At 43.3% G+C, this 13,404-nt stretch overlaps 2 protein-coding genes across 6 annotated transcripts in view; one reads left to right on the forward strand and one right to left on the reverse strand.

Moving 5' to 3' along the window:
- Positions 1-4,162, reverse strand: part of IMMP1L (inner mitochondrial membrane peptidase subunit 1) — a 32,250-nt gene extending 28,088 nt beyond the window's left edge. The window contains exon 1 of the mRNA XM_038138811.1: positions 3,984-4,162. Within this exon, the coding sequence (XP_037994739.1) occupies positions 3,984-4,127 (144 nt within the window). The 5' untranslated portion in view covers positions 4,128-4,162. The remainder of the gene's footprint in view (positions 1-3,983) is intronic.
- ELP4 (elongator acetyltransferase complex subunit 4) overlaps positions 4,109-13,404 on the forward strand; it is a 138,136-nt gene continuing 128,840 nt past the window's right edge. For 4 of the 5 annotated variants that reach the window (XR_005257156.1, XM_038138810.1, XM_038138808.1 and 1 more), the window contains exons 1-2: positions 4,109-4,279; positions 10,681-10,716. Coding sequence is in view for 4 of the 5 variants with exons in the window: in XM_038138810.1 (XP_037994738.1) it covers positions 4,126-4,279; positions 10,681-10,716 (190 nt within the window). In the remaining variant the exon portion in view is untranslated. The remainder of the gene's footprint in view (positions 4,280-10,680; positions 10,717-13,404) is intronic. The other variant, XM_038138809.1, reaches the window with a different exon arrangement.

A 13,404-nucleotide genomic window follows, 5' to 3' on the forward strand; every position in this document is an offset into this window, starting at 1 on the left:
CCCAGCCAGGGCTGCACCCAAGATGAACCCAAATGGCCCCAAAATGCACGAGCGCTCCCGGGGTCTCTCCCTTGGATCAGTTCTGCTCCATTTGCACCTTGCAGTTCATTGTCCCATTCCAGCTTTAGCCCAGGCACTCCCATCCTGCTTGTTTTTCTCTCTCCAGCCCACGCTGTTTGTGCTCTTGGGCTGAGATTTGGATCATTTGTCCTTGGTGCCCAGCTGGAGCAGGAATTGTTTTGTCTCCCTGCTCTGTGCAGAGCTCACCATCCCCTCATATGAAGCTCAGACCCACACACTAGAGCAGCACAGAATGTGAAAAATAGAAAAGCCAAACCTGAGGCAGCATCATCAAGCACAAATAGCCAAAGCAGACTTCAAGGGCTGCTATTCTGGGGACACCAGGATTTCCCCCAAGTCTGTAGGCTACAGTTTTGGAAGAGAAATGTCAAACATACTCGCAGATCAAATTCCAAGTATAACCTTTCCCCAAATGTTCTAACTGCTCTCTCGCTTACCATTGTATTCATTTTTTTTTTTTTTTTGCTTAGGGAATTTTCACCCCAAATCCTCTTAATCCATCTTAGAATCTGCATTTTGCACAGACAAGTAGCTGAATTGGACCAGCAAGTTTGCAAGAAGAAAACAGAGAGCTTGATTTCTCCACAGCACAGTTAGGATTTGCAGTTAAAGCTGACATCCCCATTTGATCACGTGACAACATGTGAGGAAGGAAAGTCGATTATTCTACAGTTTGAGACATCCCAAAATAGACTAAAAATGTTTAAACCTCTCCATTCTCCAATGAGCTGAGTCGGACCCCTGTCCATTGCCATAGCTCAGCACACAAGAAATAACTTCCTAAGACACTCCTGAGCACTGGAAATCACTTCCATGTTCCTTAGTCTCTCTGCATTTCCATTCCACCCCTGGAGCAGGAACAGTAGGATTTATCTATGTCATAATGTGCATTTGAGGATCAGGGTAATGTCTAGAATCACAGTTGCTGTGGTCTTGCTTTCTGCCAGACAGCAGATCCTAGTGGGATCTTCTACAACGACTGAAAATTCACCTTTGCAAAACTGGACATGAGAATATAAGCAAACCTTCAGTATCCTTCAAAAAAGGTGAAAAAAATATTGTTATTCCTGAAAATGAAACACCACTGATTTAAAAATAATGAACTAAAAAATAAGAAATGAGACTTCCATTAGATTAGTTCTTTCTCTGAAATTCATCTGAAATACAGGTAAAGTCAGATGTTGTAAGCAGTATTTCCATAAGCACATATGCAGTTGGAAAGCTTTATTGTATTAAAATGTTAACATTTTAAAAATCCCCCACCTATTGAAAAATAGCTTATTTCCACTCACTTTCTAAATCAGTAGGATTTTAACTGCACCCATCAGGTTAAAATGTGACTGGGGAAAAATGAACACCACAAACAGAACTACTGCTGTATTTTAAAAGTTCAGTTCTCATACTGAAAAAATTGCATCTACTTCACTATTTTTGTCATATATGACACAGTCTCTTGTGCTGTTACAATGTAAGAAACCATTTCTCTGTATTTGGAAGGATGTCTACAAAAAAAATTGCAACAAAAATATCACTTTATGTAAAAATCTTTTTTTTTTTTAATGTAAAAATCCAATTTTTATTCTGAAATAACTACAAAGTTCTGAGCTAGCAAGAGCTGGGAGGTTGGGCTGCCCTCCTCCATGCAGCACCAGCTCAGAGGAGGGCACAAAATAAAACTATTGAGGAAGTCAATGGATAGCTCCAAGTCAGGTTAGTGAGCTCAATCAGCCCAAGGGGGGAACTGATCAGCACCAGGGTTTGCTGGATTGGAAACAGAGGAGGAGGAGGGAGTGACATTTCCTCTTTTGCAACCCTGACCCACTGGATCAGCTCCTGAGCCACTGAGATTGCCAGGAAATGTGCAGATTATCCAAGAAACACTAAAAATGGTGGGGGCGTGGCACAAGCGTTCCCATTTGCAAAATGCTTTCATTATGTGTGTTCACTTTCCAACAGGAAAGAGAAAAAAGAACAAAAAAAGACAAGGAATTATTTAGCCTCCAGTTTTAACTGGCCTGTAGGAAAGTGAGGTACAAAAGTATAAAAGAACCCCTGCATGGCAGGCCAGTAGTAATGAAAGAACAAAAGAGAAGGCTCAGCCCTGGATGTATGTTTACACCTGTGCTGTGAAGTTAAGACAATCTACAACAGTGTATTTTAATTAAAAAAAAACAAACAATAAAGCAAGGAAATACTTTTTGTTAATGAAGTAAGTAAGAAAATGTACTGCTTGGAATGGGAAAAAAACCATCCTAGAGATTGAGTACGTGCAGTTTATCACTGGATTCTCTCTCTCTTTTCACTGCTTACCTTTCTGACACGTAAGCAGTGACTTACCAGAGATATCCTTATCACTGGGTCGCGAGCTTCTCAACAAAGATCTCAACAGGTATCCTGCAATTGTTGTGTCACACACACCTGCAAGCACTCACACCTGAAATATTCAGGGATTTGGGCTCCAGGAGCACAGTAGAGTAAGAAAAGGCAGAGTCAGTGTGATGTTTAAAAGTGGAGAACTCTCCCGAGGTTTCAGCCCCTTCCTCTTCAGTCAGACAGAACTCACACCACAGGATCCCACTGACAGAAACAGAGGCCCAAACCCTTTTAAAAGAATTGTGGATTATGCTTTGGGTCTTTATTTTGTTGGCCTTTCCTATCCCAGATATTGACACCTCACTGGTCACATATTACAGAAGTGAAGTTAAACATCTATATTTAATTCTTGCCATGGTTTCCAGTCTCCTTTGATTTTCTCCTCTACAGACAGATACTTCTAACTTTCACTAAACAACAATCTATACTTCAAATTAAGTATTATCCAGTATTTCACAGCTTAGCAGAAAATACTCCTGATAAAAGATCGTGACTTGTCTGCTGTTTAGCATGTGTGGAAGCTTGGCCAGCAGCAAAAAGAACATCCTTTCCCCAGCTAGGGCCACGTCATGCTGAAGTTTCATGCTCCTGAATTTGAACTGGACATGAAGGGAAAACTCTGAGGTTCAGGACTGCCCACATATTGCTGCTCATATCTAACATGAGGATTTTTCCCCCTCAATTAAAAAGACACTCAAGAACCACAGGCGTTCAGAAAGTTGGCTTAGAACCACAGTAAACATGATTCACTGGAATTAAAGACTGAGAGTGAGGGATTACAGTATTAAAGCTTCATTCTTATATTCTACTTGTACAAGAGTCTTCAAGCAGCTTGGATGCATCTGAACCACCGACATGAAAAAGAAACATAAAAATACTTGTGGTAGGGGCTGTTCTGTATACTGACAGGGGCTTCCCTTGCTTTCAGAGCACCAGAACATACACAGAGAGTTGACTGACAAAGCAAACATACCTGAACTTGTCAAAGCATTTTAATGTCTTTTAACTTTTTCTACCACACGTCTTGGTCCACGCCGACACAAGAGCCTGCTCCCAAGTTAAGACATTGAACCACACGCCTGCTACAGGTCCTGGCTATGCACAACCAAGCAGGGACCCAAGTACACTCACATGTGTCACACGCAGTTACGAAAATACATTTTACAAGCCCTTTTCCCTTGCAGGCTCTTTCCGAAGGGGCTGATGCCGCTCCAGGCCCGCCGCACGCCCGGCCCTGCAGGCACCGCGCGGGACGAGCGGGGTGTCCCCTCCACAGCACCGTGCCGCACTCCGCGCGCCGCTCCGTGCCCGCTGCCGGCCCCCTCAGCCCCGGGTGTCCCCGGTGTCCCCTCAGCCCGGGCAAGGCCCCGGTGCTCCCCGGAGTCCCCTCAGCCCGGGCAAGGGCCCGGTACCCCCCGGTGTCCCCTCGGCCCCGGTGCCCCCGGTGTCCCCTCAGCCCGGGTAATGCCCCGGTGCCCCGGTGTCCCCTCGGCCCGGGCAAGGCCCCGGTGCCCCGGTGCCGCTCTCACCTCCCCGCTCGCCGCCGGGCCCCGCAGCCCTCCGCCGCCCCCCGGCTCCGCACGTGCCAACAACGCGGGCTCCCATTGGGCGGCCGCTCCCCGGGCCGCTCCCCCATTGGCGCAGCGCCGGCCCGGCCTGCCCGGCCCCGACATGGCGGCGGCCGGCGGGGCGCGGGGCCGCACCAGCTTCCAGCGCAGGCCCGGGGCCGGCCCGCGGCCGCCCGCCCTGCCGGGCACTCGGCCCTCGGTGCGCCACGGGCAGCTGCTGCTCTCCAGCGGGCTGCCCTCCCTGGACTGTGTGCTAGGTTGGTGGGAGCGGGACTGGGACCCGGTGCTGCGCCCCCGCCGCCCTCCCCTTTGCCGGGCCCTCCCTGCCCTCCGTAACCCCGCCGCTGCTCCCGAGGCTGCTCCTTCCTCCCCACAGTCCCGGGGGTCGCGGGGAGGGCGGGAGGGGCAGGAGGACGGGGGAGGCAGGTCGTGTATCCCAGCTGGAGCTTGCGGAGGAGCCCTGTGCCGCGCTGCCATCGCCGCGGGCAGCCTGGCGGAGCTGCTCCCTAAATTCCCTCCGCAGCGCATGGCTGGGGCGTTTCGCACTGCCGCAGGGAGGGCTGCCAGGGTTCGGCTGGGAAAGCCGTGTGTGCTGCCAGGGTTCGGCTGGGAAAGCCGTGTGTGCTGCTGGGTTTCGCCTTGGAAAGCCGGGTGTGATGCTGGTTTCGGCTGGGAAAGCCGGGTGTGATGCACCAACGCCGGGCGGTTCGGGTTCTCCGCCGCGGCAGGTGTTGGGATGTGTTGGGCTTCTCAATTTGTCCTTTCTGCCTTGCTCGCCACGGCTGCATCGTTAGTTTCACCCTTAGATAAAGTGCTCCGGTGTGATGCTGGTTTTGCTGTGTCTCGGTGTCCCGTGGACTCATCTGTTGTGATTGCCGCGGGATCATCCGTGTCGGGAGCTGGCACTTTCCCTTGGCTTGGGAACTCATTCATTTGCTGGTGTAAGCAGCGTGGTTTATCTGGCTGATCCTCTAACTCTTCACACAGTTGCAGTGCATCTTTAATGTACATACGTGGGACTTTTAGGTGAGAACAGCCTGATTTTAGCTTTGTTCATTCGTCCTTGCAGTACACATAGTATGTCACTTTTCTCTCTAGGGATGCTCTGTATGATTAATTATAATATAAAAGTCATATCCATTGTATAAAGGACATTTTGCAGCCTGTATATAATTTTGTGTGTGTGTGTCTGCACTTTCATCAGGGGTTATGATCATTGTGGAGGAAGCTCTTCTTGCTTGAGAGAAAAATATTTCATTAAGTGAGTGTAATTTGTGAAGCCTTTTAATTGCATGAAAAGCAGATTTGCGTTGAATATTCCCGTTCATATTCCCTTTTAGAAACAGTGCATTTTGCACAGCATGGCTCAGAAGATGTAGACAGCTCCCGTGGTGGCAGTCTCCTAAAATTCTAGGCACCTGCTAACACAATTAGTGGTTTGTTATGGAAACTGAGGACACTTCCAATAAAGCCAGGATCCCTTCTACATTTTCCTTGTCTTTTAAATATTTCATGATTTCCTGAGCTTACTGATATTTATTCTCCAACATCAAGGAAATTCCTTGCCCCTAGAAACAGCAAGTTTTGAAAGTACTATTAGATGTTTTTTGGGTTGTGGCATCTCTGAAAGCCTGGGCTCTACGTTCCTCTGTTAAACCGGTGCTAACCTCCTAGCCCTGAAATCCCTGATTTTTGGAGGCTGAGTGGAGGCCAGGAAAAGAGGAGGCCAGGAAAGACTCATGCTAAGCGTGCTGACTAGACTCCAGTTCCCACTGGTGCCAGGCGTTGTTGGAACACACCTCCAGCTAGGTGAACTGTACAGAATCATTGATTTTGGAGGCTGAGGAGAATTTCCCCTCTGCAAACTTAAAGCAGGCTCAGCTCTGAATTCAGCGCTGATTGCTCAGGGCTTTGTACAGTGCAGTCTTGAAAATCTGCAGTGGCAGAGATTTTGCAGCACCTCTGGGTAACCCGGCCCAATGCTTGATTGTTTTTAGTAGGGAATTGTCTTTTTCCTTAGATCCACTGGGAGCCTCCCCTGTTTCAGCTCCCATTTGTTGCTTGTTGCCCTCCCACCGCAGCTCAGTGAAGAGCTCAGCTGTTGCTGTGGAGTCTTTGCTTCTTTTTTGTTAGGGTCAGGAATAAATGTGTGAGAGGGTATTTCTTGTTGGGACTCAGATGGTTTATTAGATCTTATACAGTCTCAGAAACTGTGAGTTCTACAGCTCTTCTCTCTAACAAACTGAAAATGGAGCCCCATCTCCCTCTCTACAAGGCCTTCTAAGGCTAAACTGTCCAATTAGGAAATGACACCTAAATTATTTTTACTTTTAACCCAATAACCAACCACCCATGCCCACAGTGTGGACTTTTTATCCAATTACACAAAACCACCCAAACCCATGGAGAAGAAGGTGAAGCAGAACGACCAGCCTCCACCCTAAAACCTCCATCTTGCTTTCTATATATTACTATAGTCTAAACTTTTAAACTCTTAAGTTTTCCACCCTGTGATATTACACACTTCTATTCAATCTCCACACCCACAATCCCAGTTCTGTCATTCCATTTTGGAAGCCTTCTCCACGGCCTCAGGTCAAATGCAGTGCTCTCTTGGGGGTCAGTGCCTGCCAGCACAGACAGTCTGAAATTCTCAACAGCAGAGTTCCAGCAGTGTGTCTGTAGCTTCTCTTGGGTACCCCAGGGCCTTCAGCTTTTCCTCCCTTCTCCAGGCTGAGCAAGCCCACTTCCTTCAGCACCTTCTCTTGAATCATTCCCCTCCCTGGACTCATTTCAGTTTATCTTTATTTTTTCTTGAATGGAGGAACTCAAAATCATCTGGGCTTCATGTTCCAGATGTGATCTGAGTAGAGGGGAGCATCCTTGGAGCATCTGACTGAGCCTCTGATGGTGCTGATGCCTTTTGCAGGCTGCCCCAGAGCAGAGGCTGGACAGAGCTGAAGAATAAAGCAGGGATTTATTCAAAGGATCTCCTCCATGGATCCACCTTGGGCAGCACAAGAGCCCAGCCAGGGCTGCACCCAAGATGAACCCAAATGGTCCCAAAATGCACGAGCGCTCCCGGGGTCTCTCCCTTGGATCAGTTCTGCTCCATTTGCACCTTGCAGTTCATTGTCCCATTCCAGCTTTAGCCCAGGCACTCCCATCCTGCTTGTTTTTCTCTCTCCAGCCCACGCTGTTTGTGCTCCTGGGCTGAGCTTTGGATCATTTGTCCTTGGTGCCCAGCTGGAGCAGGAATTGTTTTGTCTCCCTGCTCTGTGCAGAGAGCTCACCATCCCCTCATATGAAGCTCAGACCCACACACTAAAGCAGCACAGAATGTGAAAAACAGAAAAGCCACACCTGAGGCATCAGTGCAGCACCCACTGTGCTGGTGCCTCTGCAGGTGTTCACTTGGTCTGCTTTGTGCCCTTTTTCTGGGTGTGGAAATGCTTCATGAATGTGTTGCAGAATGCTGTTTGTGTTTCTGAAAGAGTATTGGTGCTTCTCTTCTTTTGTCTTGCCCGCTAGCCATCAAACAATTGACTGTAAAAATATTTAATTTTTATTGTCACCAGGGACTGAGGACAATCTCTTTTTTTTTCATGGAAGTTGGTACACACTCTCTTAGTCTGGTACTTTCATAGACATACTTTGTAACAGTCACTAGGCAGTCTTGTAGATCTCTGGCTTGGGCTTGAGTTTAACTTTGCTCTGTTCAAAATCTGTAACCCAGATACAGAATTATTTCCAGGCATGAAAGAGCAGCCTGTGAGTGAGGGATAGCATGGTGTTACCACACACAATGAGGAGCTTCTGAAGGGAGGAAAAGGGAAAGAATCCTAGGAGGAGTTTCTTTCACCCTGCAGCTGATGGTTACATTGCTGTGGCTCACTCTAAAGGAGTGAATTTCTTTTGGAAGAGAAGTGGTAGCTAAGTGCTGGATTTCAAATGCATCAGGGCACTCTGCACTTCCAGAGTTTATGTTTATTTATTTATTTTATAATATTTTATTTCTATTTATTTTATAAATTTATACATTTTATGTTTATACATATTTTATATTTATTTAAGTTTATATAAGTTTACTTTCAAGGTTTGTGGGCCACATATGCCTGATGTGTGCCAGAGCAGTTCTCTGCAATGAGCTGCAACTACTGTGTAATATAACCATCACATGCCTGGTATTGAATGTTTTGTTTCAGGCTGCTGGAAAAAAGGTCAGGGATGTGCTTTGAAAACAATCTGGGCACTTCTCAGCTTGCAAAGTTTGTTGTGCTTCTGTCCATAAGATCTTAAATCTGTCTTGTAAGTAGCAATGTCAAAAGCTACAAGTTTTGCTTAGATGTGTATATATTCTACTGTCTCAGATACTGGCAAAGAAAAATGAAAATAGGGAGATTAGGAAAAGTTACAAGTTCCCAGCAGCTTTTTTGAGAAACTTAAAGATTTTGCCTCTTCCTTTTGATTCCATCAATATTCCTGCTATTTTTCCTGTTGCCTTTTGTTTAATTTACTAGTAGTCTTGCTCGTTGTAATATGAACGTGTAACCATGGTAACTGCAATAGTTTTGCATCCCCTCTAATAGAAGACACTTGTTCAAACCACTCAATGATAAAGTAAAGGCAATGCTCTGACCTGAGTTTGCCTTTAACAGCCAGGGTATGTGCACATATGCTACAGCTCTGGCTTGTAGAAACAGCACCACTGATGATCTGAAAATGCAGCTCGAGAGAATTTTGACTGCACTGTTTGACAAACAAATTCACTGTAAAAGCAGAAGAGACACTACTTCTGTCATGGCTACGAGTGAACTTTTCTCTAACCAAGGTTTTAAAGTCCTTATTGCCATGAGCTAATGCATTACTTATGGCTGCTTTAATCATTTTCCATGTCAACCTAGGATTTGGTAAAATCTCAACAGTTGGAGCTTTTCTTTCCTATGGGCTGTATAGAGCATGTGCTCATTTTAAACAACTGTTGTTAGTAACCTGTGTGTTCTGGCACAATTAAATGCAGTGAATATTGGAAGCGTACGTTGTGTCAAACATCAGTATGAGTTCAGATTTTGGTCTTTTTTTTTTGCTTTCTCCTCCAGTACATCTTTTGGTTTCATTTGCATTTATCTCCTGAAAAAATAAATGGAACAAAAATCATTGGTTTAGGACATGGGGATTTCATGAGTGATTCTAACTTTCTGATAAACAGCAAATTGGTTAAAATTGGTTTGTTTTTTTGTTTTTTATTTAATATCTAGAAAATGCTTACTTACCCTCATCAGCTTGCTGTAGATATTGAGGCATTTGTACATCTTGACTCAGGAGTTCAGCTTGAAACATCTGCTTCTGTAGAACCATGAAATTAGTAGCTGACTAAGCACTTTCACTGCCCAGTACTGCTCGAGTTGAGGTGCATGATGGCAAAGTGATCCTGTTCTGGTTTTAATTCGGGTGCTATTATGCAACAATATTAGCACTTTCTGGCCTTTGGGAGAGCAGTTTGCTTTTTTTCTTCCTTTTGGGTATATCAACATTACAGACACTGCAGGCATTTGTAGTCCCACTAGCAAAGCTGAAGATTAAGAAGTTGTTCCAACTCATATTGGAATCAATTTCTAGTGGAGTTTATTGAGCTCTTACAAATGTATAAAATGAAAGATCCTGTTCACTGGAGTCCATCTGTGCAGTCCAGAATTGACTTCTGGAGCTTTGCATACTGCGCTGATGGGATTCATCAATTAGCTTGCTCCTAAGCTGCTTTTAAATGGGTACAGAATTGCAAACATCCTGCAGTTTCCGTGCAAAACACTTCAGTAGGCTGGTTGCATGTGGCCAGCCTGAACACTTCCAGGGATTTTTAGCTTCCCTGTCACAGTCTTCCGTAATTTTTAAACAAAATAGTCTGATTTCAGGTTATTCCACTATTGTAATTCAGATTACAAATTAATGTGCTCTTTCCCAAAAATAAAATACAAGTTCTTCTTTCACTGTCCTTATAAAGTAATCCATGGAGTTATGTCCAAGACCTACTATAAAAAACTTTATTCCCTTCAGTAGGGTATGCTTTTTCATAGTGTGTGTTGTGACATTTATGATCTCTTAATCCAGGTTTCAGTGGGTGAAAGTCTTGCTGCCATGTCAGTAAGATAAAAAGCAGTGGAGTCAGGATTTTGCCTCGAAGACTTGGGTGGAAATTTGCTAAAATATACTAGAATCTTAGTTGATCACTTAGCTTACATCCTTCTTGATACAAAGGACTATCACTTGATAGTGGTTAATATTAATTTAATTTGGAGAATGTTTACTCACGTGAGTCATGGCAGTAAAAATCTGCTGGCTCAGTCCATAGCTCACCACTGTAGTATTTGAGCGTGGTTGCACAGAGCTCTGCAGGATCTTTTTACCACAATGATGATAGTACAGTATATTGTGAAAGTAATTGTAATGTGCAGTATGTAATTACATGTAATGTATAATTATTTCATAATAGAGAATTGTAGTAAGTATTGCAAAGGTAATTAAAATGTTGTTCACTTTTATATTTTTAAATTCCCCGTTATCACCTTTCTTTGACTTATAAACTAAGAAAAGTTAATTGTTCTCTAACATAGTATTAAAGTGTAGTCTTACTTTATTCTTCATTTTGTTTTCTTTCCAGGTGGAGGCGTAGCTGTTGGAACCCTTCTTCTTATTGGTTAGTATAGAATATATAGATTCTTAAAGCCATATTCTGAAGCTTTTCACTCTTTAATGTATTAATTAAACAGCCTGTCTTTTTACTGTTTTTTGAAGTCAGACTTTAGGAAAGTAAAACCCTCAGGTTCCTTCACTTTGTGTAGCCTTCAGAATGGACTGTTGTCTGTCTCAAGAATTTCTGGAGGTGAATTAAAATCTTAATTTTAGACAGGCTTGAGCACCGACAAAGAATACCCCAGAAATCTGTTTGAAAACAGGGCATTTAGCACATTTCAGGACTTATTAGCAGAGTGCACACATTAGTTAAGATTTTGTAAACTGCTGTTAGCTTCAAACTGTGTATCATCACAAAGGGATTTTTTTTTAATTTGGCATGCAATGCAGAACCTTTGGATCTTTTGGTTGCCAGAATCAGCTGAAAGCAAGGTGATGGGAGCCTGCTTTCTGGCAGGGTGAGGATGAGGCACACTGAGATGATGAAATAGGTTACACCAGAATTCCCTTTACAGACCACGGTGCAGCTCTCTGGGATCATCTCCATTGCAGCTGAGGTGTCCAGCTTTCCTTTCTGTTTGACTGATTTGACACAAAACCAGCAGAAAAATGAAGAATTCTTGTATTAATCTCCACCCTGAAGGAGCGCTTGAATCTCATAATTGAGAGCAGGACTAGATTTCAGCCTTGCCTAGGGACAAAGCAGACTGGCACATGCCTGGGTGATTTGGGTGCTTTCAAAGAAGTTGTGCCTGTAGAGTGTTTTAGAGCCTGCTTGTCTCTAGTGATGGACACCAATAGAAGCTCTTCAGACTGTGGCTTTTCACCCTTGAGACAGATTTAATCAGTAATTTTCATTCATTTTCTAAAAGGGATGAAAACATTGTGGTCTGGATGTTTTATATGTCTTTACTTTCCCTGTGGAAGACAACCATTGCTGGGGAAACTGAATTTGTATCTAGAATTTTGGTTATGTATTTTGAATTTTACAACTCAAAAATTGGTCTTAACACTAAAGATCCAAACAGTGGGATTTGGGGAAAACTTATTTGAAATCTCTTATTTGAAATCTCTTATTTGAAATCTCTTATTTGAAATCTCTTATTTGAAATCTCTTTTAGCCACTAGTGGAATTACAGCATGTTACTCTCTGTTGGTGTAGGGCTCATGTGACCTGCACTAGAGACTGAATAAAATTTTCTGTTTGCCATTGAGGAGGGTGATTGCTCCCACTATGGCCTGTTATTGCAAGGCTAGTCTTTATTTCTGCATTTTATCCGTTAGAGACAGTTATTGATGTGCCACTGAGTCTTAGAAAATGTTGATTTTTACATAAAGTATATAAATTAGAGTATGCTGTGGTGCAGATTAAGTAATGTGAAATGTTGCTTGCCAGAAGAAATAACTGACATTACCTAATTCCAACATTTTCAGCTGGAGAAGAGCTGCAGTCTTGCTGTGGTAAAGGAAGAAGAAAAAAAAAAAAGTTAGAACCTATTCATTTTTACATAAATCAGAGATTGTGAGGCTGGATTAATTTTGTCTTCTCATCACAATATTCACTGCCCCCTTCCAGTAGACAGGCGGGGTGGCATCCAATGAATCCACTACCAGGAAAATTGTCATAAAATGAAAGAAGTGGTGCAATATTTCACCATAGGGAGTTATGGATGTGAAAAACAGTCACGTGGATGCTGATGGCTCAATGGAAGATTTTTCCTGAAAGGATTTTTGCCTGAACTTTGTTCCCTCTGAATGCGTATCTGGCCATACTCAGTGGTGGGTTTGAATTTGCTTATCCCCTGTGTTGGTTGTGTATTTGTGATCTGACCTGAAACTTAGCTTGAGAATGTCTCTTTTAGATCTGAAAATGAATTTTTTTCCCCAAATGAGACTTACCGTATGTTATTTCGAAACATGTAATTATATCCAAAAAGCAGGAACTATATTTAGTCATGACTCATTAGTCTAAAAATTTGGAGACTGATTTTTAAAGTTGGTGCAGGTAACATTGGAATGGCATTGTTAGAATATCCTGTCAGCACACCAAGAAATTCTGTCATGAGATTAGTCTAGGCAAGCTTAATATTATCAGGATTGAAGCTGTCAGTGATAAACCTCCTAGGAAGATCTTTCTGTGTTGTACTCCAAGTGTTACAAAAAGGTTAAATTCTTCCCCTTCCTTCAACATTCTCTAAGGTGAGAATAAATTGAATTACTTTTAGCTTAGCTCCCTTTGCAAATTAAATGCTCATCTTCATTATTTGACTCATTATCTTGGTTAATTTAACCAAATAATAGTAGATTCAGGGTATTAAAATATTTATTTGAACTGTTGTGTTCTGAAGATGTAGTAATGGCACAGATTACTTGATAAGACTGTAAAATATTGTTTGAAATAGAAGTGTGCAAGTTTTTGAACTCAATTCATAATAAAGAGCATTGTGACTTTCAGTTGAGCTTAATTCTATAGTATATTCTTTTGACAGCATTTTAATTATATGAAAATTAGAGAGTTGAAGCACATGGTATTCTCATGGAAGATCCTACCTACCAGAGCAGCTTGAGACTTCCTGAGGTTTGTTCATCCAACAAGAATTAGGACTTTAACTAGTACTTTAGTTTGAAAAAAATCTCACAGTTGTGGGTTTCTGAGAAGCATTCTGGTGTGGAACCCCACCAAAGCAGCTTG

The sequence above is a fragment of the Motacilla alba genome, chromosome 5 (genome assembly GCF_015832195.1).
Source record: "Motacilla alba alba isolate MOTALB_02 chromosome 5, Motacilla_alba_V1.0_pri, whole genome shotgun sequence".
Lineage (NCBI taxonomy): Eukaryota > Metazoa > Chordata > Aves > Passeriformes > Motacillidae > Motacilla > Motacilla alba.